The sequence below is a fragment of the Epinephelus lanceolatus genome, chromosome 15 (assembly GCF_041903045.1).
Source record: "Epinephelus lanceolatus isolate andai-2023 chromosome 15, ASM4190304v1, whole genome shotgun sequence".
Classification (NCBI taxonomy): domain Eukaryota; kingdom Metazoa; phylum Chordata; class Actinopteri; order Perciformes; family Serranidae; genus Epinephelus; species Epinephelus lanceolatus.
In genome coordinates this window covers 492,191-517,792 of record NC_135748.1, presented here as the reverse complement: position 1 = coordinate 517,792, position 25,602 = coordinate 492,191, and the positions used below count along the sequence as shown (strand labels likewise).

The 25,602-nt window shown below is 43.6% G+C and overlaps 3 protein-coding genes across 19 annotated transcripts in view; 1 reads left to right on the top strand and 2 right to left on the bottom strand.

Annotated features, from left to right (window-relative positions):
• Positions 1–25,602, top strand: part of nrxn3a (neurexin 3a) — a 651,034-nt gene that overhangs the window by 466,140 nt on the left and 159,292 nt on the right. For all 17 annotated transcript variants that reach the window (XR_013493311.1, XR_013493310.1, XR_013493309.1 and 14 more), the window contains one exon: positions 531–650. Coding sequence is in view for 12 of the 17 variants with exons in the window: in XM_078174850.1 (XP_078030976.1) it covers positions 531–650 (120 nt within the window). In the remaining 5 variants the exon portion in view is untranslated. The remainder of the gene's footprint in view (positions 1–530; positions 651–25,602) is intronic.
• Positions 1,716–5,994, bottom strand: LOC144466922 (uncharacterized). The gene has a single exon (XM_078174860.1). It carries the CDS (start codon positions 4,067–4,069, stop codon positions 3,476–3,478), a length of 594 nt encoding a protein of 197 aa, XP_078030986.1. The 5' UTR covers positions 4,070–5,994; the 3' UTR covers positions 1,716–3,475.
• On the bottom strand, positions 7,157–7,861 carry LOC144467091 (uncharacterized). The gene has a single exon (XM_078175433.1). It carries the CDS (start codon positions 7,859–7,861, stop codon positions 7,259–7,261), a length of 603 nt encoding a protein of 200 aa, XP_078031559.1. The 3' UTR covers positions 7,157–7,258.

The window sequence follows — 25,602 nt, the reverse complement described above, 5'->3', positions numbered from 1 at the left end:
ATCAAAATCAAATAAAATAGATACTTTTCATAAAATATACATGAATAAAACAAAACACATAAATATATATTTTTATATCCTGTGTGTGTGTGTGTGTGTGTGTGTGTGTGTGTGTGAGTGATGAGCCAGCCAAAATTAACAAAAAGAAAGAAAGGTACCCAGACCAGCCCACAAAGGGCTGTAGGATCTGGGCTCTTCCCTCCCTAAAATAGAAAACTAAACCTAAACAGAAATAAAAGCCACGAAAACCAGGGCTACTGGACCCACCAAAAACCAGAAGTGTGTGTGTGTGTGTGTGTGTGTGTGTGTGTGTGTGTGTGTGTGTGTTTAGGTCATTCACTGTCCCTCAGGCTGTGGCACACTAATACATACTGGGCAGCAAGATTTGCCCTGTCTCGTTCTCCCAGGGGAATTGTGAACTTTGAGAGCTTTGAATGTCTGTCTCTGTCTCTGTGTGTGTGTGCGTGTGTGTGTGTGTTTGGGTGGATGGATGTCTGGGTATGGTTCTGGGGATGGCTGTATTTCCACAGGTCCCAGCACCACCTGTCAAGAGGACTCCTGTGCCAACATGGGTATTTGTATCCAGCAGTGGGAGAACTACACTTGTGACTGCTCCATGACCTCTTACACTGGCACGCAGTGCAATGACCGTGAGTACTGATCTCATGATTGACATTTCTAATGTCACTGATTTACAACAGAGAGTGGACAAAATCACAATCCCTAAACACCTCCTTTGTACCATCAGTGAGTGCTTAAAATCATAATCATTAGGGCTAAGAGCTTCTTAAAAACGCTCTTAAGCCTCCTGTGAAAGAAAAACGTGTTTCCCAGATTCGCTCTGAGCTTAGGAAGATCTTTCACGAAGAAGGAGTTGTAAGATCGAGCTGACCCACTCTTAACAGTCTTCTTAGCGACCAAACGCTCACAGCTCCAGCCGCGGCAGGCAGATTAATATTACACTAAGCAAGGAGATATGAAAACAGTGCGCACCGTATAAATTTTGATCTATTTTATACTTCAGATTTATATTGTTTAGCATTAATTGGTGACAGAAAAGAACGAATTTCATTCTGCAGGAAAACGCGTGTCCTTACTGTGCATATGACGATAAATACTTTGCATCTTGAACCTATATGTTTTATGAAGACCCTATGTGCACTCAAAGCTGTGGCACAAGTTACGCACCGAAATCTGGTGGAAAAAAAACAATAATATGATGAAAAATAAGTATGAGGAATAACAAGTGTGTTCCTGTATGTGCTGTGCACATCAGGCACACAAATAAAATGAATCATCATGACCATCATTTATCATAATTCGTCCGCACATATCCCACATCTGACAGAAACACATCCACCCTCCAAACCTGCAACATTTCATAGATATCAGGCAACTGACAGGTGTAATTAAGCTCAGCTGGAACCTCATCAAGGGAAGCTCCACCCGCTACTCTATATAAAGGCGTTGCCACGTCACACGTGTGAGATACCATGGCTGCTTAACAGCATATTCTCGCTGCTAACCAACAGTGTCACCGTGTGCGAAGCCAAACCATATATGTAAATGCATATGTGCATCAGCACTTCAGCACACTCAACGTGCTGTCAGACCGGGCTGTCCAAATGAAGTACCGGCTGAGATACAACGACTCATCAACTAGTGTCTCCACACACCCGGAGGGCAACCCGGTGCAATTCCGCCCTCAGCCCGGAGGTGCAGTGCCTGGCTGCGCTGCGTTTTATGCAGTGGGGAGCTTCCTGGAAGTGGTAGGAGACGGCACCGGCCTCAGCAAGGCGTCTGTGTTTTTTTTGTTTAAATATAATACATTTCTTCATGATTATCTTACCAAGACTACTTCTTATGTCGTTGTAGTCTTGCTCCATTAAGAACGCATCTGGGAAACACTCCTATCTTAGCGACCCTTCTTATCAAAGACGTTCTTAACTGTGCTCTTAAGTCTTAAGATCACTCTTAACTGGGAAACGCGGCCAATTACAGTAATAGTAAAGATAAGGTAACTCCATTTTACGAATATACGGCATTTTAGGTTAGAGTCACAGTAAAATATCTGTACTGGCAGCAGTCTGTAGCTACAACAACACAGACTGCACAACCACTCCGGAGGTGAAGCTCATATAGTGAATCAGTCAGTTTTACTTTAAGTGTAGAATCACCATGAGGCTTGGTTGCAAAACACTTTAAAACAGAATCAATAACGGGGGAAAAAAATGGTAGAAACCTCAGGAAGAGCAACTGAGGAGGGATCCCTCTTCCAGGACGGACAGTAATCTGTATGACACAATGAGACAGAAAGAGAGACAGAGAGAGAGAGAGACAGAGACAGAGACAGAGACAGAGAGAGATGCAGGACAGACGGTAATGACAGTAGCCTACAACAACATTAATGAAAGTAATGATATTATAATAATATTATAATTATAATTCTGGTTATTGTGGTGCAATATGTTGAAAGTATATATAAATGTCTGATAGTATACATATGTGACAATAATCATATGTGTATAATAACAGTAGAAGTATGACTAATGATAACAGCAGCAGCAGGAGGCATCTGGCAGGACCATGGCAGCAGCACAACCACACACGTCACACTATCCAAGCACTGCTGTGATATGAGTTAACCTATAAAGGTATATTTATAAGAATAAAACATACAAAGGACAAATAGAATAATAAAATCATCAATCAATCAATCAATAAATTTTATTTATAAAGCCCAATATCACAAATAACAATTTGCCTCACAGGGCTTTACAGCATACGACATCCCTCTGTCCTTAGGACCCTCGCAGTGGATAAGGAAAAAAAGAGATCAGAAATTTGAATAACATCAGTGTGAAAGGGTAGGTAAAAATCTGATGATTTTTAGGTGAGTTTTAAGCATGGTCTTGAATGTTGGGAGGTGTGTATATAAGGTGTGGATATAAATCACTCTCTCAGGGTGGTATCTGTGTCATCGTCAAGCTCGGGTCCTCTACCAGAGGCCTGGAAGTTTGAGGATTCTGCGCAGTATCTTAGCTGTTCCTAGGAATGGACACTTCTGGACTGAGGCTTCAGATGTTATTCCTGGAATCTGCCGGAGCCACTCTCCCAGTTTGGGGGTCACTGCCCCGAGTGCTTTGACCTTCCACATTTGTTCCAGCTGTTCTTTCAACCCTTGAAACTTATCCACCTTTTTGTGTTCCTTCTTTCTGATGTTGCTGTCGGCTGGTATCGCCACATCTACCACCACTGCCCTCTTCTGGTGTTTGTCAACCACCACTATGTCCGGTTGGTTAGCCAGCAGCTGTTTGTCAGTCTGGAAGCTTAGCCTTGTTGTTCTCAACCACCTTTGGTGGTGTGTCCCATAGGGATTTAGGTACTTCGAGTCCATACTGGGTACAGATGTTCCTGTACACTATCCCAGCCACTTGGTTGTGCCTCTCCATGTATGCTGATCCTGCCTGCACCTTCACCCTGCCACTATGTGCTGGACCGTCTCAGGGGCATCTTTGCACAGCCTGCACACTGGGTCTGATCTGCTGTGGTAGACTCTGGCCTCTATGGCCCTTGTGCTTTGGGCCTGTTCTTGTGCTGCGATGATTAGTGCCTCCGTGCTGTCTGTAAGTCCAGCATTCTCCAGCCACTGGTAGGTCTTCTTGATATCAGCCACTCCTGCTATCTGACGGTGGTATGCACCATGTAGGGGTTTGTCCCTCAATGTTGTTTGCTCATCCACCTCTTTGCCCTCATCCAGTTTCTGTTGTCTGAGGCATTCACTTAGCAGCTCATCCTTTGGGGCCCTCTTCTTTATGTATTCCTGGATTTTGGATGTTTCATCCTGGATAGTGACTCTGATGCTCACTAGTCCTTGGCCTCCCTCTTTCTGCTTAGTGTAAAGCCTCAGGGTGCTGTACTTGGGGTGGAACCCCCTCACATGCATGGTGAGGAGCTTTCTTGTCTTGATAGCTTCTATGTCCTCCATGTCCTCCTTTGGCCAGCTTATGATCCCAGCTGGGTAGCTGATGACTGGTAGTGTTGATGGCTCGGACCTTGTTCTGACCATTCAGCTGACTCCTCAAGACTTGCCTTACTCTCTGGAGGTATTTGGTTGTGGTCGACTTCCTTGCGGCCTCCTAATGATTTTCATTCATTATTTTGGGCCGGCACAATCGTAATTTATTTATTGTAATTATGTAGATATTTTTTAACGGCCGCGTCAGCCTTTAAAGCACAGAAAACAGCCCATTGGTTATTTTTTGTACACTGACATTGGGCTGACCCAGTGAAATCTGTCAGCCCTTCCTCCTTGGCCTGCCCCCTCCCCACTCATTTTCTGAGTTCTCCTGAGTTCGAGTAGCTGGCTGTTGGCCTTGTGCAGAGTGGTGGAGTGTGCAGCCTACTAACATACACTGATGGATAAACCACCAAAGCACAAGGGAGGTGAGGAGAAGCTACGGGAGAAAAGGCGCAAGAATCTCCAGGCAGATGCAGCCAAATGCGCAAAAATATCTGACATGTTTGCTGTAAGATCTGGTGCAGCAGGGCCATTCCCACCGTGTGCAGTACATCCCGTTGCACCAAACATACGTAAATGTGGACCTGCAAGAGAGTAGTTCAGGAGAAGAGATGGCTGCTGGTGGAGATGATTGATGATGTCCTTGCTGTAGCTCCTGTTGGTGTGGATCAGTGAGTCGATTTCTCGCTCATTCTTGACGTACAGCTTGATGTCAGAGCAGGTGGCTGATTGTTACTCCACTTTGGAATTGGTATCCGTAGCAAGTCCTCTTGCTGATCTGACTGAGGGGATTCAGGCCTATGCAGAACAACAGTGGTGACAGTGCATCCCCCTTAGTATATGCTGCATTTGATGTTGACTTGGGCAATCGGCTTTGAATTGGCCTCTAGGGTCGTCTTCCACATTCCCATGGAGTTCTTTATAAAGGCTGTTAGTGTCCTGATGATCTTGTATAGTTCCAGACATTCCAGTATCCATGTGTGTGGCATTTAGTCGTAGGCTTTGTTGTAGTCAATCCAGGTGGTGCACAGGTTGGTCTTCCCGCTCTTGTAGCCTCGGGCGATTGCTCTGTTGACCAGTAGCTGGTGCTCTTCTCCCCTGATGTTACTGCCAAATTCCTGTCTGTGCCTCACTCATGTATTGACCTATATGCCTAGTTATCTTAGCCGCTATGATGCCTGACAGGAGAGATAGGTTGTTGGTCTGTAGTTGGATGGGATGATCAGGACTGTCCTGCCCTGTGTCAGCCATTCTGGGTGGGTCCCATCCCTTAGCAGCTGGTTCATCTGTGCAGCTAGGCGTTAGTGGAGTGCAGTTAGCTTCTTCAGCCAGTATGTATGGATCATATCAGGGCTAAATTCATGAACATTATCAAATTTTTTATTTCAAGCAATCAATTTTATTTATAAAGCCCAATATCAGAAATCACAATTTGCCTCACAGGGCTTTACAGCATACGACATCCCTCTGTCCTCTGTCCCTTTGATGGGGGAAAAAATGGCAGAAACCTCAGGAAGAGCAACTGAGGAGGGATCCCTCTTCCAGGACAGACAGACGTGCAATAGATGTCGTACAGAACAGATCAACATAATACATTAACAGTATGACACAATGAGACAGAGGGACAGAGAGAGAGACAGAGACAGAGAGAGATGCAGGACAGACAGTTATGATAATAGCTTACAACAACATTAATGAAAGTAATAATATTCTAATTATAATTCCGGCTATTGGGGTACAATTTGTTAAGGATATATTAATATCTGATAGTATACATATGTGACAGTAATCATATGTGTATGTTAGGGTTGTCATGATACTAAAATTTCAAACTCTATATTGATACCCAGGAAAATATTCAATACTCGATACCATTTTCAATACAGCAGCAAAAAATTAAGACGCATGTAATTTTTTAAATAAAGATCAGAACAGTAACATCAATGATAACAAAAAAAAAAAATAAAAATAAATAAATAACCAGAAACAAGATCTGTCCATACAAATGTATTTATCTACAGCCCTGTTTATTTTCTGTGCTTCTGGTGAATTGGCACCATATTTCTGTTGCTGATCGAAGTAGAGTTGGTAGTTTAGGCTCAGGATGCTCCTGTTTCTACCTCACTATGTGATCAGAGCACCAGGGGTTACGGGAGAACCCAAATGTTTTTTCAGCTTCAATCTGTGACTTTACAGTTAACATAACTTTTCAGACACACATAATTGTGTTGTCCTGTTAAACTAACATTGTCTATTAATGTTACAGACAGGCATGACTGATAAAGTTTTCTGCTTAGCTCCCACATTAACGTTAGAAGTTATATTTTAGTTTGATGCTGGCGACACCAGCTGCTCAGCTGCTAGTGAGGGGAGGGGCTGTACCTGCCGTCTGCAGCGTGCTGTGTTCACTTCACTAAATATTTCCAAAGAGTGCTTTTTCCTTTATCATTTTTGACCAAAACTGGCTGCTCTGATCCTCCTGCAGCCGTGCTGGCCATATTACAGCAACAGAAATGTGTGCATGCATGCACAGCGACGACAACAAGCTGGGTTGCAGCAAGAGCTCTGTGCCTGCCAGACGCTGCCTGCACAGCGCGTGTCTGTCGGACCCGTTGCGTGCACCCGACAGGCTCTGAGGTGGCGTGTACTGTTAGTATTGATACTTTTGTAAATTAGTATTGTATCTGGATACAGCGTTTGAGTATCGATACTTATCAGAGTATCGATACTTTTGACAATCCTAGTGTACGTATAATAACAGTAGAAGTGTGACTAATGATAACAGCAGCAGCAGGAGGCATCTGGCAGGATATAAGTTAACCTGTGAGACAGTGGAGCACAAAGGCTCTGGAGAAGAAGGCGAGTTAGTGACATGCAGTACAACCGAGTTAGCAAGATGCAGTAACAGGACATGAGAGGGAGAGAGAGAGAGAGAGAGAGAGAGAGAGAGAGAGAGAGAGAGAGAGAGGAAGGAGAGAAGGTGTATATTATAGGTATATTATAAGAGGTCCCCCGGCAGACTAGGCCTAAGTCAGCCTAACTAGGGGCTGGTACAAGGCAAGCCTGAGCCAGATCTAACTACTGTGTAAGCTTTATCAAAGAGGAAAGTCTTAAGTCTAGTCTTAAATGTGGAGACGGTGTCTGCCTCCCAGACCGCAAAAGGAAGATGATTCCACAGGAGAGGAGCCTGATAGCTGAAGGCTCTGGCTCCTGATCTAATTTTGGAGACTTTAGGGATCATACCGAGGCAACATTAATTTTAGTGACCTCCGATTGGCGTAACTGGGTGTCATTGCTGCCGACGTGAATAACGATCTCACTAAATCTATGTTTAGCCTTAGCCAGCAGTTTTAAATTTGACTCGATGTCACCCACTCTGGCCCCAGGAATACATTTGACTATGCCCGCTGGTGTTGCTAACTTCATGTTTCTCAGAATAGAGCTGCCAATGATCATCAGAGTTTTCTCCTCAGCGGGTGTGTCGCTGAGTGGGGAAAAGCAGTTAGAAACATGAACAGGCTGGTGGTGAACCGTTGGCTTCTGCTTGGTACTTCGCTTCTCCCGGACAGTTACCCAGCCTCCCGGCTGCATGGGGGTTACCGGGGGACCGCTAGCAGAGGCTGTGCTAAGTGGCTCCGCACTGGCTACAGGGGGCTGGCTAACTACCGCAGCTACTGAATGATTTTCCATGGTGCGGAACCGCGCTTCCAATTCACTGAGCCTTGCCTCCAACGCAGCAAATAAGCTATACTTATTACAATTACCACTGTCGCTAAAGGAGGCAGAGGCATAGCTAAACATCTGCCAAACCGAGCAAGAAAGAGCAGAAGGAGAAGCCATCGCTAACTGTTAAGCTAATGTAGCTATCAAGGCTAATAACGTGCAAACAACAGCTAAGAGATGAGCAAGAAAGTCGTAAAAAAAAGAGCTATAAGTGCAGAACTAGTGTGGGTTAAGACTTGAAGTAGATGTTAAGCAACTGAAGTGAGGAAAAAACAGAAAGTAAGCTGGTAGAGTTCGCTAGAGTAGCACAGAGATGCTATACAGAAACACCGGAAATGACACGACACTTACCGCAATACGTCAGCACATTAAGAAACAGTAGAATATAACTATATATATGTGTATATATGTGTGTGTATATATATATATATATATATATGTATATATATATATATACATATATATATATAACTACATAGGCTCTGCCTCGGGTCCCTGGTGGGCTGGGGTGGGCTGGGCCCTGCCTGCTGTTGAGTAATCTTGGTGGCCGCAGGGGAGCGGTGAACCTGTGTGGGCCGGGCCTGTGTTTCCTGCCCCCTCTTGGCCTCCCCTCCGCCCTGGTTTCTACCCTGGGCTGGGTCCATGATGCACACCTCGCTTTTTTAATCCATCACACACCAGCTCAGGAAAGGCACAAAACAAAACAAAACCAAAAGCAAAACAAACAAAAATAAGAATAGGGCAAGTGGGGCATGCATGTGATGGCCAGCTGTAGGGCGGGCCCCGCGTTGCAATGCCCACTTTGTTTCTAATGCTCCACATGTCTAGTCACAGACCAACACAGCTATATGTATGTATGTGTATATATATATATATATATATATATATATATATATATATATATATATATACATACATATATATATATTTAGGGCAAGTGGGGTGTGCGGCATGGGGCCTGGGGTGCCTGGAGGTGGAGGGGGTGGCCAAGGAGGGGAGATTGGTGGGTGATTACAGGCCGGTGCCGCATGGTGTAGCCTACCCCCCCTGTGTCCCGCAGCAGACATGGGCGGGGGTTGGCCTGCTCTGTGGCTGTGTTGGGATCCGAGGCAGATCCTTTGCTTCTCTTCCTCCCTTTATTTTTATTTATCCCCCCTTTATTTATTTATTATTATCATTATGACGATGATGATGATGGCGATGATGATGATTATTATGTATGTATGGGTATGTATATGTGTGTATGTATATATACTTTTATTATTATCATTATTATTTTACTTACTTATTTATTTATTTATTTTTTCTATTTCGCTTATTTTATGTGTTTGTTTATTTTCTCTTTTGTCTCCTCCCTTCATTGCCTATGATGATAATGAGGTTGTTGATTATTACTACTTTTTATTATTATTACTATCATTATTATTATTATTATTATTATTATTATTATTGTTATGTCGTTAACATTTATATTTGTTGTTCATTAGTTAAAATACAAGCACGCACCCACGCACTCACGCACCCTCACTAATTGTTGTTTCGTCATGTCATATGTCTCTTTATGTATGTATGTAGCCTTATTTTATGTGTCCTTACATGTATCTTGTCTTGTTTCACAATAATAACAAAAAGAAACAGTAGAAGATTCTATTTATGGAATGTGGAAAAACAGTAAATGTCAAGTGACCATTACATTTGTGCAGAAGTCCTGTGCAGCAAATAAGCAAACAAATGGAGCAGATAGCATTACAGCATTTAAAATTATTATATTATTAAAATATGCTAAGAATTGCTATAAAAGTTGTATTGTTATAATATCTTATAAAATGCAAATCCAGATACTCAGATTAAAAGCAGCAATATTATGATCCAAAGATGCAATGCTGGTTCTGGGCAACTGAAATAACAAAAAGAGAAAGTATTAATCTACAAAAAAAAAAAACAGGGTTTAATTAATAAAATGGGCTGTCTGTACGCGAACTAGTCCTTATCCAATTTTACTCTACCACATGCTCCCCTCAAATTATGCACACACACAAATACACACTCACTGCAAATGAACACCCCTAAGTGTTGTGGAATACTTATCTGCATGCAGGTGCACAGCAAACCGAGGGACCAGACACAGAAACAGTACAGCCTGGGTAATATCACTAAATAAATAAACATCCTGGATAGAAAGGCACAGTCGGTTCATCTAACGAAATGAATACCACTAAATCAGCTAAATATATAGTTTAGTTTAGTTTTTTATTTACAAATCATTTAAAATACAATTTCAATTCATAATTTACAGCAAGATATGATTTTGTAAAAAGGGTCTCCCCAGAAGCTATTCGTAGCTTATAAACGGGGGCCCAGAACATCAAACAACAATACAAGAAATTATGAAAACAATTCCTATTTCTACCTAAATTCTAACCTAACCCTAAAACAACCTAAGGTAATTCCATAAATACAGAGAGTATAGAATTTAAACGCAATAACAACACATCAGGCACGGGTACATGAGAGCAAAATACAACGACCCAAGCTTGAATTAAACATATTTCAACAGCAATTTCTGTTTTAATTTCTTTTTAAAAATAGACAGAGATGCAGACTCTTTTATTGTGCTCTCAACCTCATTCCAAGTCTGTGGACCTTTAGCGGTCACACTAAGACTTGTACATTTCAGTAATGTAATGTAAGGCATGATAAGGTAAGGCAAAAAAGTGGCAAACTACCTTAAAAATAAAGGCTAGAAAAAAAAGAAAAAAAAAAATCTCCTGGGTTGGTCTCTAAATAGGTCATCCCACCTCTTCAACCTGCCTCACAAGACACCTGCAGCATAAACAATATGGTAATTTTTTCGGGGCTTCGGTGGCTTAGTGGATAGAGCAGACGCCCCATGTACAAGGCTGTTGCCACAGCGGCCCGGGTTCAAGTCCAGCCTGTGGCCCTTTGCTGCATGTCATCCCCTCTCTCTCTACCCCTTTCACACTTGGCTGTCCTGTCCATTAAAGGCAAAATGCCCCAAAAAAAAATCTTTAAAAAAAACCCTAAAACAATACGGTAATTTGAGGCCACATGCTGGAATAGCGTGGGCAATAAAAAAGACATGCAGCAGCGCCTACCTATACAGGGGGTATTTGTAGTGTTGGCACACGAATAACAAGGCCGGAGTGTAGAACAAAATGCTGTTTACCTAACAGACTAGCAGTACAACAAAACATTTTGTCAGCAGCAGATCTTAGCAGACACGTACATTTCAGTAGTCGCCACCTTGAATCTCTTACTCTGTATGCGTCACATCAGTATCAGTTTTATGACACTGCCACCTAGCGTTATAAAGTAGAAATAATATAATCAGGGAACACAACATATCCTTTCTCTGTAAAGAATACGCTCTCAATATAAAGTGAATGCCAGTAGGAACAAAATGTAATGAGTAATTCCTTCTACAATAAAGTAAGGCTGTCGTTGTCTTATGGAACTAAACACAAATAACCAACTACTCTTGTGGTACCATTAGCATAGGATATCATGAATAAGGTAGTTTTACATAAGGCACACTAAACATGTAATAGTGCACATCATTGTAAATATAAGAATTACTCTTGACTTAATTCGCCTATTGCCGTAATCCCAATAGTCATTTGAGTAGGTACATTACCTTTAATTATCAGTGCCTATTGTTCTGAGATCGGTGGGGCAGAGCTGCCTGCTGCTCGGAGCACAAAATGGAGGTGAACGGTACAGCCCGATCTCTCCCTCAAAACTAATCAAATACACCATCAAATGACTCCAAAACGCTCTTGTGGACAACTTGTAGCTTACACATTCACCACGCTATGAAATAATAATGTAATATTATGAGACAGAGTTGTTTTGAAGTCAAATGCACAGCCGGAACTACATTCCAGACATACAGTACTTGCTGGGCGGAGTGATTTCAAACAGTGTATGTTTAGTGCAGTTACTCCCGTCATCAAAACAAGTCTGTTGAGAAGAAGCCAGAATATACAGAGGAAGAGTTACAGGTTTTGGAAGAAGAGAGAGCAAGAAGAGAGGCTGAGGCTGCCGAGCAATCAAGGGCTGAGGGGAGACCCAGAGCGGCATGGATTGTTGGTGTAAATGTGGGGCTTATTGGCCACTTTATTAGGTACACCTGTGCAATCTAATACAATCCAATACAACAGCTCTGCCACACACTGGATGTTTACAAAGCTTTTACATTTTCAGTTTTTGTTGACATTGTCAGAAAGGTGGTGGTGTTTGTGAAATGCGAGACAAAGTCAAACAGATGACGGAGAGATATTCTAGTTGGACTTCACCAAACCTTGACCTGGGCCATAAATACCTTCTTGACCCTGACCATATATAATTTAGACCCTGGGCCCCTAACTGGTCATCTGTTCCAAAGCTTCAGAGTAGATCATAATATACTGCATAGCCATTCTACTGGATTGCATTAGATTACACAGGTGTACCTAACAAAGTGGCCAGTGACTGTACAGTGGTGGAAAAAAGTTTTCGGACACCCTTAAAATTTTACACAATCTCAAATATTATCATGAAATATTTGTGGAAAAATCTTTTTTGTGTTTCAAAAGGTGTGGCTGCATTAGACAGATACAAACAAATACAAATTATATTTTTTTGTTTATTGTTTACAAGAAAAACTAACAAAACTAAATTCTTGACAGTTTCGATATGTCAGTTCTCAACATTGTCGGTATCAAAGTCAACAAATAACAGAGAATGTGTTCAAAACTGAACAAAAAAATCACATCATCAAATTAACATTTAGTAGTCCTGCCATTGGCACGTAGTAGAGCTCTAATCCTGGCTGGCATGTTCCCCACAAGCCTTTCACACTGTTAAGGGGTAATCTTGTCCCATTCTTCTTGAATTACTGCTTTTAATTCTTCTAAATTCTTTGGTTTATGCTTTGAAACAGACTTTTTGATAATCCACCACAGATTTTCAATGGGGCTCATGTCTGGGGATTGAGCTGGCCACTCTAAGACCTGGATACTGTGCTCCTGCAGCCAAGTTCTACTGGCCTTGGATGTGTGGCAAGGGGCATTATCTTGTTGAAACATCCAGTTTTTACCTCGACGGAACAGTGCACGCGCAGAAGGGAGCATGTGGGTTTCGAGAATGGTACAATACTTGGTAGAGTTCAATGTGCCATCACAGACAGTGAGATGACCAACACCAGCAGCACTCATGCATCCCCAAACCATGATACTGCCTCCACCATGCTTGACAGTACTGTACATGCTGGAGATAATGCTTCACCTGGCCTTCTGCGTACCCTCACATTAGTAGGAGGAAGATAAAGCTGGAAACTGGACTCATCTGACCACAAAATCTTCCAGTTCCTGGCTGTCCAGTTCTTGTGTGCCTGGGCCCAACGACGCCGGGCTAACCTCTGTCTCTCATTGATCAGGGGCTTCTTGATAGCCTTGTAGGACCTTAAGCCATGATCTAAAAGTCGGCCACGTACAGTGCGGGTGGAACACTGGACACCAGTTTGGTTTGACCATTGCTGCTGAAACTCCTGTGATGTCATTCGGCGGTTTTGCCTGCACATGCGGATCAGGATGTGGTCATTTCTTGCTGAAGAAACCCTTGGACGCCCAGATCTTGGTTTGTCTTCCAAGCTGTTGGTTCGTCTGTATTTCTGCAGAGTGTATCCAACTGCTGAAGGACTGCATCTGCACTTCCTGGCTATCTGGCGGCAGCTGTACCCTTCCTGGCTGAGAATCTTTATCTTCAGGCGTGTTTCCTGCCTTAGGTTCCTTGTTTTAGCCATTTTTGTGTCTGAAGAACTTTCAAATGTGCTGGCTTTATGTAGACACGAAGCTTGGCAACAAAAATTGTGTCTTTTAATAAAAAGAACGACCTTCATCACTGGTACCAAAATGACCCAATACTCAAAATTTCTTATGTATTTTTAGGGAACCAATCAATTTTAAATTTTTAATGGCTAGGATTTATTTAGTATTTTGGCTGTGACTGTACTAAAAGAAATTGCACTTGAAGACCTAAGAGTGATTCTTAATGCAATATTTCACAAATGCATGGGGTGTCCGAAAACTTTTTTCCACCACTGTATGTTACATAGCCTACATATGTTGATGGTGGGATGGGACAAGAGTATGCCTCAAAATAATCACCGGAACATGGGGAGAACATGCTAACTCCACACTCATAAATCACCACAACTCCTGAGGGAACAACAACATAAAATGTTCCCTCGCAGTCTGTTTTTTCCCAACAATGAGAAGTAATGCCAGTCACTTCACTAACATTATATGCTCTGGGCAAGCACCAGCACCATAACATAACCACAACCACTGGTTTACTCAAGAAAGTAGTTCCGAGTATTTGCTTCATGTTTTGTAATGTTACTTAATTATACATTATTATTTCATAGCGTGGGGAATGCGCAAGCCATGTGTTTTCCACTAGAGCATTTTGGAGTCATTTGATGGTGTATTTGATTAGTTTTGAGGGAGAGAGGGGGCTGTACCATTCACCTCCATTTTGTGCGCTGAGCAGCAGGTAGCTCCGCCCCACCAATCTCAGAACAGCAGGAACTGACAATTAAAGGTAATGTACCTACTCATAAGACCATAGGGATTATGGCAATAGGCGAATTTGCCAAAATGTCGAACTATCCCTTTAAACTTCCAGAATGTCTAGTGCATAATCAGTAATACTTCAACCTTGTAACTATCTTAGCTGTAATAATTAAGTTACTGCAATCATCTCAGCTTTCTTTTGGTCAAACTATGGCATGACATAGTCCTTATGCCACACGGGCTTGTGTTTAACACGTGGCTGTTTTTGAGAGGGGGAATGACTAACACCTGTGTGTAGCAGTCCAGATGTGTCACAGTCTTGTCCAGCCACAGGAGGGATGTGGGCAAGATGAGTGGCATTCCAAGTCTTCCCATCACTCAGTAAGAAAGTGTTTGGACCTATTCTCTTTCTCACAGTTGCCAGGGAAGTGAATCTGGGATGAGCTTTAGGGACATGGTAAGGCTTCCTTATCCTCACTCTCTCTCCTGGTCAGAAAGAAGGTTTGCGTGCGCCACGTTTAGCATCAGTGTAATGCTGCATTTTATCCTGATGTCTCTGAACTGCATGACGGGCAGAAACATTCAGTGGAGACATGGCAGACGGCAGGGGAAGAATATCCAGTTTGGTGCGCATTTTTCTGCTGTAAAGGAGTTCATATGGTGACGTGGAAATTGCAGCATGTGGCGTTGCACGATACACTTAGCCAGTTCATGACAGTCTCCTTCCATGGTTGTGACTGTTGAATGGCAGTTTGAATGCAACTTCTCAAGGCACGATGAAATCTCTCGATATCTCCCTTAGCAGCTGGATAGTAGACTGATGCTCTACTATGGGAGATACCTTGGGTGTGAAGGAATGAGGCAAAAGCTGCAGAAGTGAACTGTGGACCATTGTCCGTGACAATGTTCTCTGGGTTACCATGACGACTGAAAACAGATGTCAGGAAGTGAATAACATCCTCAGTAGTGGCACTATGTGAAAAGGCAAGTTCAGGCCACTTAGAATAATAGTCTGTCAGCGTGATAGCGTACCTGCAGGCAGAAACTGCTGTGTCAAAGGGTCCAACAATATCAAGGCCAAGTTTCTTCCATGGCCCGTCTGGTAGTGGGACAGGTTGCAGAGGAGCAGGGCGAGTACAGGCCATTTTATCATTAGCCTGACAGAGTACACATGAAGCAATGCAAGACTGTACTTGCAAGTCCATTTTTGGCCACCAGTAGAGGTTGCGCAGGCGTTGCTTTGTGCGGACGATCCCTTGATGACTCTCATGTGCAAGTGTGATCAATGTGTGTCGTAAGGAGAGTGGTGCAATGAGTCTTGGGCCTCTGAGGATGTAGTTATCCTTGACTGAGTGCTCATCTCTGATCTTGTAATATGGGGCCAGAGCATCACTTACTGATTTAATGGAGAAAGGCCAACCACTTTCAATTTGTGAGTGCAGGGCTGACAGTTCAGGACAAGAAGAGCAAGCAGAGTCAAAGTCAGCCACTGGAAGGGAGCTCAGGGTAGCAGAAATCTGTGCCACCATCTCAGGTTCTGCATCTGGGATAGAGTCAGAAGGCACAGGTAAGGGAAGGCATGAGAGACAATCAACCGTGTAGTTCTGAGAGCCTGATCAATAAACAATATCGTAGTCAAAACAGAGCAGGCGTGCGGACCAGCGGGCAATGTGCATTCCAGCCCGACCGATTCCTTTTGTGCTGAGCAGTGTTGTTATCGCCTGGTGGTCTGTGCGGAGAGTAAAACGGCATCCCCACAGGTATGTTCTCCATTTTTCTGTAGCCCACACACACAGACAAGTGCTTCTTTTTCAACAGTTGAATATTTCCTCTCTGTTTCAGTCAGTGTGCAGGAAGCAAAAGCCACTGGCTTCTCTGTGCCATCAGGCTGTACTTGTGCAAAGACAGCGCCAAGTCCATAGTCACTTGCATCTGTGGAAATCACAGGTCGCAGAGAAGGGCTGAAAAGAGCAAGTGCAGGACTGTTTACAAGAAGTTGCTTGACTTCCTCAAAGCTGGTTTGTGCTGCAGGGGTATATGTAAATGTGTCTTTGTCACTGGCACATGCACGCATAGGAGCCACAACTGTTGCAAAGTTAGGCAGAAACTTTGAGTACCAGGATACTAGGCCCAGAAAGGATCTCAGGGCAGCAGCATCAGATGGTGGAGGGACTTTCAGGATGGCATCAATGTGCTCTTGGTCAGGAAGGTTGCCATCTGCAGTAATGGTATGACCTAGAAAGCGTAGGGACGTCTTCTTGAAGTGACATTTGTTGTCATTGAGCAGCAGTCCAGCCTCCTTCAGCTTTTGGAGGACTGTGTTGAGGTACTGGTCATGCTCAGCAGGGGTGTTGCCATAAACGATGAGGTCATCCAAATAATTTTGGACACCTGGGAGACCTCTGAGGATGTCAGCCATCATTTTCTGGAAGGCTGAAGGGGCAGACGCGAGGCCATAGGGAACTCTGCAGAATCTGAACAGACCATCATGTGTGATGAATGCAGTGAGGCCCCTGATATCTTCATGGAGAGGCAGCTGGTGGTATGCATTAGCCAGATCGATTGTAGAAAACATCTTTACATCTTGTAAGTTTGCAAACAGTTCATCCACATGAGGTAGGGGGTAGCAGTCTGTGACCACAGCTTTGTTTGGTTCACAGAAGTCTGTGCACATCCGTATTTCACCCGTTTTTCATCCTGTGACCACAATAGGTGAAACCCAGGGTGATGCATCAATTTTGTCAATCATGCCAGCTTTCTGCAAACGGTCCAGTTCTGCTGAGACAGAAGCTCTTACAACAAAAGGCAGGCGTCATACTTTCTGGCGTACTGGTTCACAGAAGTCTGTGCACATCCGTATTTCACCCGTTTTTCATCCTGTGACCACAATAGGTGAAACCCAGGGTGATGCATCAATTTTGTCAATCATGCCAGCTTTCTGCAAACGGTCCAGTTCTGCTGAGACAGAAGCTCTTACAACAAAAGGCAGGCGTCATACTTTCTGGCGTACTGGTTTAACAGTGGGGTCAATTTTCACCTTATGCACAAAGTTTTGTGCACAACCGATGTCTGGAGCAGCAGGGATGCAGGAAGCAGGTGCAGCGGTTGTGGTCAATACAGGAGCAGGTGAAGCAGTCACACAGCTGGCGGCAGGAGCAGCAGAGATGCAGGGAGTTGATGCAGAGTTTGTGGTAAACACAGGAGGAAGGACAGTGTTACATTCAATGCAGATGTTTAAGGCTTTCAGAAGATCTCTTCCTAAGAGAGAGGTGCCCTTCTTCGCCACATAGAATGTGGCTGAGGCAGTGAAAACTCCTCTACTCACTTTGACATGTAGGCAGCCAAGCACAGGGATTCTCTTCCTTGTGTAGGTCACTAGCCGACTAACAGGTGAAAGCAGTGTTATGTCATTGAAGTACTGAACATAGATGTGGTGTGGCAAAATAGACACTGCAGATCCTGTGTCAACAACCAGTTCATGGTCTTTGGCAAGAGAAGCAGGTGTACTGATATTGATTGTGCACTTAAGTGTGTCTGGTGCATGGCAAAGGTTGTTTAAGTATAGCACAGTCAGTTTAGGTAGATGTATCTCACCTACATCACTGGTCTTGGATGAGCGACAAACACGGGCAAAATGTCAGACTTTATGGCAAGACTTGCAAGTTGCTTTGGCTGCAGGACACTAAGGAGAATTAGCCAGATGTTTGTCAGAATCACACCTGAAACAGCTGCGGGAAGATGTAGTGGCATTGGACTGCTTATCTGGGCGAGTGTGCTGTTTGTATTTCTTTTTAGTGTACTGTGGACATGGTTGTACAGCTTGCACTGGGACACTGTCATTTGCTGCAGTTGCTTTGGCTTGATGAACAGCGGATTCTATTTGTGATGCAATTGTTAGGGCTTTGTCCAGTGTCAGATCTGGTTCGAGCAGGAGCCTCTCTCTTATGTTTGGATTGGTCACATGTTCAATCAACTGACCATTTCATCTGTTTTATCATCAAATCCGCATTTTGAAGCAAGATCACGTAGCACGGTCACATACTGTGCAATAGTCTCATGAGGTGCTTGTCTTCGCTGTCTAAAGGCAACTTAACTTTGGGTGCGTAGTGTTTCTCTAGAGCAGCGACAGCAGAGGCAAAAGAGTCACCTGTATCTGGTAATGAGTAGAAAGTCCGTTGTCCCTCGGCTCCGAGACAGTGAAGTAATGTAGCTCTCCTGCGAGCTTCAGGCCCAAGCATTTCCCGTTGCATTAATAACCAGGAGATAGTTATTGAAAATCTGAATCCACATGTCGAAGAGTGTCAATGGCTCTCCCGGGCACGGCAAAAATATCGGAGGCGCAGGCACGTTTCCAGCCATGTTAAATCAGCAAAAAGAGGCAAAACAACATGTAACGTAGGTTCACTCATCGCCAAAATGTAGTGTTGGCACACGAATAACAAGGCCAGAGTGTAGAACAAAATGCTGTTTACTTAACAGACTAGCAGTACAGCAAAACATTATTTCAGCAGCAGATCTTAGCGGACACGTACATTTCAGTAGTTGCCATCTTGAATCTCTCACTCTTACTCTGTATACGTCACATCTGTATCTGCTTTACGACACTGCCACCTAGTGTTATAAAGTAGAAATAATATAATCAGGGAACACAACAGTACTGACCCCGTCTCCTGCAGCTCCAAACACTCACTCTGCCACTCCAAACACTCAGTCTGCAGCTCCAACCAGGCAGTCTGCAATTCGAACACTCAATCTGCTACTTCACAAATACTCTAGGGGTTTGCTGGCTTGGCAGGTGTTGTGGACTAATTTGTTGCCCTCGAACCAAAAAATAGTCTGTGGTGTTGATCAAAATTCAGTAAAACTTGTGTCCAATAAAACCCAAGAAAGCTCAGAGCACTGAAGAAAAACCCGGAGGCTGATCAGAAGTCCAATGCGAAAAGGTTTATTCTTTGTTCAGATGGCATCCAAATAAACCCATTTGAGTTGGTGGTACGGACAAAGAACTGAATCCAAAAGGCTTGAGCATTGACCTTAACACTCAGTTTCTCTCGTTCTCTCACTTTCTCAAGGTTTTAACCAATCATATGTATAGAACTACTCTTATTTTTTGTAATTCATATACGTTACAACATCACTTAAACATCACTCGAACCCTGAAAGACCCCCAAAACTGGTTGAAACCAGTTGGGTGGATTGTTTTTCTCAAAAGTGTCAACCTCAGCAGTTTTTGTCTTCCCTTGTCTCACCCCCTCCCTTCATATATCCCAACTATCCAGGCCAGAGCCGGTGTGTATGTTGCAGGTGCTGGGACTGGCCTTGGGGTGTGTGAATTTCCCAGGCCGTGCATGTACTATGGTGTCTATTAGCATGCCAGTGTGCCTTGACTTCCTGTGCTTGAAACAGTCCCCCCCTTCTCCTGGCTTGCTTTTACTATTGGTGCTTCAGTTTTTCTTTTAAATTCACACAGTAATAACATATTGATGATGCAGTAGTAATGTATTGATGACACAGTGGTAATCTATAGATAATATATTGAACTCAACACACAGTGATTATGCTTAGATTTTGGCGCTCTTGATTACCTTTTAACTCAATTTGATAAGATATGATATACTTGTACACACACATATACATGCATATCTACATACACACACGAATATATATATATATATATATATATATATATACATTCACACACTCATAATGATCAAATAGCTGTTTAAAACAAAGCCTCAACACAGGGACTATGCAGGCATAAATGGGAGTAATATAGGAAGAGCCTGATCCAGCTTGACCTCACTCAGACCATCACAACAATCTTTACCTCAAATGATGCCACCATCTACCTATCCTCGAGACCATATATCAACAAAGTCATGTGACTGACCTAGGGAGGTTTGGCTTGCCACCCATAACAGCATCCAGGTGACCATGCCTCCTCCTCTTTGCCTCACTCGCCTCATCCGAGACCTGCAGGTAAGACCTGTATGTCGGGACTCCACTATTAACAATCCGTCACGCTAGTGCAGGTGCCTTGCGTCCCTGAGGATCGTAAATGGCTTGTTCCCATTCTGTTTAACTTGCATTTGAGTAGCGGAGGGTACACTGCTTGTGTTAACCTCTTCTTTTGTTTCAGGTAGCCTAATTTGTTGCACCTGGTGCTAATTGTTGTAAGTCGCAGCTTCGAGTAAGTGCTGTTAGTCTCATACTGTTTTGTTTAACACAGTTTTTTCCTCAGCAATACATTTAAAATACAGTGTGGGCGTGATTGCTATGTAATTTCCGCCTATAATAATTTGATCTGGGTTCATCTGTTTTCCCAGTTCACTCACTGTTTGCAGCATGTGGGGTTTTGTGAGTTAACCCCCCGTTGTGCAATCTTGCACATTAAGTGGGGGAGACGAGTTCTGATTAACTGCGCTGTTTATTTTGTTCTTGCCAATTTCCCTTTTACCTCTGTGCACAGCAGGTGGGATTATTGGGGTCATCCCTATGTTTCCAGGGTTCTATGTTTCCCGGGTTCTATGTTCCCCACTTAGTCTCGCTCACCAGACCTTTCTCAAGAAAAGAAAGGTCTGGCTGGGCCGACACTCACTTTAAGATTGGAGAAAAAAACGCCCTGGCTGCTTGTATTTCTTTCAACCAATCACAGTCATTCTGGGTGGTGCCACAGCAACGGTGCGCTTGCAAAAATATTGCCGGGGGGAAACAGGTTTTAGTGTAACACGCCCACAAAAATATCGCCTACAGGACGCGAACCATGGCAGAAATATGGCTACATCCCCGCAAGATCAAACATCGCAAAAGTTAGTAAAGGACGTGTTGAAAACGGTTGAAAACTGCTACACAACCGGAGGTGGTAGGGCGGGACTTCAGCAGGTGGCTTGTTCCGCCAAATGAGAGGCTGATCTATGCAGCGAACTTCCGCCCACTCAGACTATTCCCCACTTAACCCTGCAAAAAAGCTTCTGTGTTCCCCGCTTACACAAAAAGGGTTCTATGTTTCCCGCTTGGTTGAGCGGACAGCATAGAACCCAGAACCTTTTTTGTGTAAGCGGGGAACATAGAACCTTTTTTGCAGGGTTAAGTGGGGAACATAGAACCCAGGAAACATAGAACCCTGGAAGCATAGATACGCTCCCGGATTATTTACTTTCTTCTAATTTCATATGTAAGGACATATGAAATAAGAAAAAGAGAGAAACCCCATTTGAAATACACTGGGATTTAAGCTGACTATTATTATTATTATTATTATTATTATTATTATTAGTGTTATTGTTAAGTGCTAGGTGTATAGCCCTTAGGCCCTGTTGAATTTCATTTACTTCAGAGAACTTTTTTTGTAAGTGACTGTGGCCAGCTGTGAGCAGATTGATTATTGGCTTTTTTCAGCTATTATTCAGCTGTTGGGTAGTGCTGTTTATTTTCAGTTCACTTGAAACATTATAAAGACGTGGCCTCACAGATGTCGTTTTTGCCGGGGCGTCATGAACCCCTGTGATGGCCATCGAGAATGCCCCTCGTGTTTGGGCATGGCACATTTGTTGGAGGATATTGAGAATCCCTGTGGGACAGCGGTTGAGCTGCCTGTGGAGGAGCACATTCAAAGGGCCAGGCGGGTGAAGCAGTCTGTTCATGCAGGGGCAGTACAGCCTCCACCCACCCAACTAAGTCAAGAAGGACAAGTCTCTAGGACAGAGGTCTTCAACGTTTTTCAGGCCAAGGACCCCAAACTGATGGAGAGATGGAGCAGGGACCCCCTACTATATATACGTATATTGTGTATTAAATTGTGTTTCATATCAGACTGGGCCTAGTACCATGTATAAACTTACCTTGTTATTGTGCATTCAATACTAAGCTATTCAGATAATACACAGGTTCATATATTCATGTTTTAATTTTAAACATGTGCAAGGTACAGTGAGTAGGGTGGCCTTGCCACTGCCATTTATAGACATATCTTGTCCCTTTTCCTCCACAAACACACATGCACACACCTCACCTCCTGACATTTTCCTTATAGGTCAAATACACAGGATATAGTTTTATACAGTCCATGGCAGCAAAAGTCATGTTTACAACAACAAAGTCACTATATAAACTCAATAATATCTGACTGGAAACAGATCTAACATGTCAATAAAATAAATATTCCTCCTGACATCACAATACTGAGTGAAAAAATGTTTTCTCAGCATGAAGACAAACATCAGTATCAGTCTCTCTACTGAGGACACTCACTGTCTGCAGGTCAACTGCCTCAGGTACATCTTCAGATAAAGTGTGAGCCTGAGACTGCGGACAGAGCAGATTGATGTTTTGATAAAGTATTGGCTTGGATGGCAGAGGTTTTATCGCACTTACTTACAGTAACAAGCGTAGTTGTCGTCAACTAGAGTAATAAGTTTTAGTATCCATACTAATCTGAGAATAGATTTTTTTGACAACACAACTGAATAGGCTCTCGGCCAATCACAGGGAACCTGACAGAGCCAGCATGTATCATGCGTGATTGGCACAGCAAGGATAGGGGCTGTGAGTGAGCTGGTGCCCAGTTTGAGAGAGCTCCTGTGTGTAGCTGAATGTGTGCATTTCTAACTGAAAGATAACATCTTCTGCAGCCGGAACTCATTCCCAGCTATGCCTGGACAGCTGAGAAGACAGTGTGTGTCGTACCCATGGGTACTGGTTACAATATCAGAAGGGTACAGAATTCAGTCTCAGCGGTGTGCCCCTCCTTTCTCAGGGGTCTGTATGACCATGATCAGGGACCCAGCCCAGGCTCAGGTATTGGCCAAAGAGATATTAACTCTTCTGCAGAAGGATACAATCATAAAAGTTGGTCCAGACAAACAGCTCGCTGATTATTCCACGTAATTCCTTGTGCCAAAAAAAGATGGGAGATTATCTTAGACCTAAAGCGGTTAAACACCTTCATAAAGGTATTGCCTTTTAAGATGCTGACCACACATCTTGGAATCTGTAGAAAAAGGGGAATGGTCCACCTCCATAGATCTACAGGATGCTTACTTCCATGTGCCCATCTGTCCAGACCACAGACCTTTCCTTCTTTTTGCTTTTCAAGAACAAACCTATCAGTTCTAGGTCCTTCCTTTCGGCCTCTCCCTTTCACCGAGGGTGTTTACCAGGGTGGTGGGGGCTGCCTTGTCATTTGCAACACATATCACATTCACATAGACTCATTTAGAAATAGGCTTTCAACAGAGCTACACCCAAAGAGGCAACTCAAAGTTCCCGCTTCTCTTCCTTTGTCTTTGTCCTGACCACATGGTAAGCCAAACACCTCCCCCGATCTGAAGCCAGCTTTGATTCAGGCAACTTGTAGTTCCCTGTTGTCAGCCATTTTGTTTTGTAGGCCAAACGGCCCTTTGATTACCACACCCACCTTTCTTTTTCTTTCTCTCTCTCTTTCGCACATACACACACACACACACACACACACACATACACATACACACACAGGTATACACACCAAGCTTGTATATAGTTAGTTAGTTAGAATTTGTGTGTTTTGTTTTTTCTTTACTTTGTGAATAAATATAATTCTTTGGAATCATACCTGCTGTCTGTTTAATGTTGCACAAGGGTGAATGAATAGTCAACCTGTGCTGCGTCAAGAACTCCGAAATCTTTCAGGCTTTACTGTTAACTTTGGTTATGGTTATTAGTTTAATTATTAATCAAAAATTCCAAATCAATAGTTTAGCGTATTTTATGAGACTGATATCTTTAACTGGCTATCATTTTTCCCTTTACAGTAGTGGTGCCCCACGAGGTGATTTAATGTTATATGATAGTTTATGATATTACGATTATTTATGATAGCCAATTTGATACTTTAATTGGAGAGCTATTACAAAGTCAGGCCCATGTTAAGGCTTTAGTCCCATAGCACTGGTGCCTAGATCACAACACATAGTATCCCCTCTTTTATAGTATCACGAGAAGAACTGTTCCCAACATAAATGGTGCCCCTTGGTGAGGCCTAATATTGTGTTCCCAACATAATTTGTGCCTCCATGTGACGTCTAATTTATGTTCCCTACAACTGCCTCCCTCACCCCTCAGAGGGTGATGAAAATTCCGTCCCTCCTGGACCAGTTTCATCTTGGCAGACAGTTAGAGATGGTCCAGTTTCAGAAGCTGTTGGGCATGATGCAGCAGCAGTGGCTGTTGTGCTTTTGGGTCTCCTCAGGACTTGACCATTGTAGAGGTGGCTAAAAGCCTTTAACCTCCACCCAAGGAAGGACAGGCATGTGAAACTTCGGGTGACACATGCTTGTCTTTAGGCTTTGCGCCTGTGGAGGGACAGGGTGCTTCTTCTCCAGGGAGTCTCTTTTGGAAACATCCCATCAAGAAAAACAATGGTAACCACAGATGCCTCCCTGACAGGTTGGGGAGCAGTCTGAGAGGGCAGGATGATGTGCGGTGTGTGGAAACCCCTGTGGGGCAATGAAAACATCAGTGTCTTAGAATGGAGAGCAGTTCACCTTACCCTGAAAGCTCTCCTCCCCGCTATTCAGGGCAGGCGTGTCTTGAAAAGAACACAGTTCATCTACAGTGTATCACATAAATCACCAAAGAGGCACCACGTCCCTGCATTGCCTCCAGGTGGCACAGAAGCTCCTGTTTGAGGCCTTTCAGCATCTGGCTTCACTCAGGGATATTTATATTCCAGGGGTCATAAATCAGGCAGCAGACATGTCCAGGACTGATCCTCCCCCAGGAGAGTGGAGGCGTCATCCATTAGTTGTAGCCCTTTTATGGTCTCGGTTCGGCACAGCTGAGACCAACCTATTTGCATCAGCAGAAAAGACCCACTGCAGAATGTGGTTCTCTCTGACAGGTCAGCGAGGTCTGATGGGTTTGGATTAGTAGGTGCTTCACTGTCCACACAGGCAGCACATTTCTCCTGCGCTCTCCGCGCCGGTTAAAAATCGACTCCACTCGTCTGTTCCCATCAGTACTCATTTTTTCACTTCAACAGGTCATTTTAAACATGGGTAAGTCCATAGTTTAATCGTTTTTTATAACGTAATAAGTTAATGACAATTTGTCATTGCATGTCCATGTATTGAGCGTGTTGGGTAAACACTGAATGAATAGTGCATATTTTTTGGAGGTGTGGAAAGCCGCTGTCCCTCCCACTTATCTCTACCACTCCCCCCCCCTCTCTCTCATATCTGACACACTCTCTCTCTCTCTCTCATATCTGACTGGGCCCGGCCTGGGCCCGTCAGAGGGGTGGGGGGT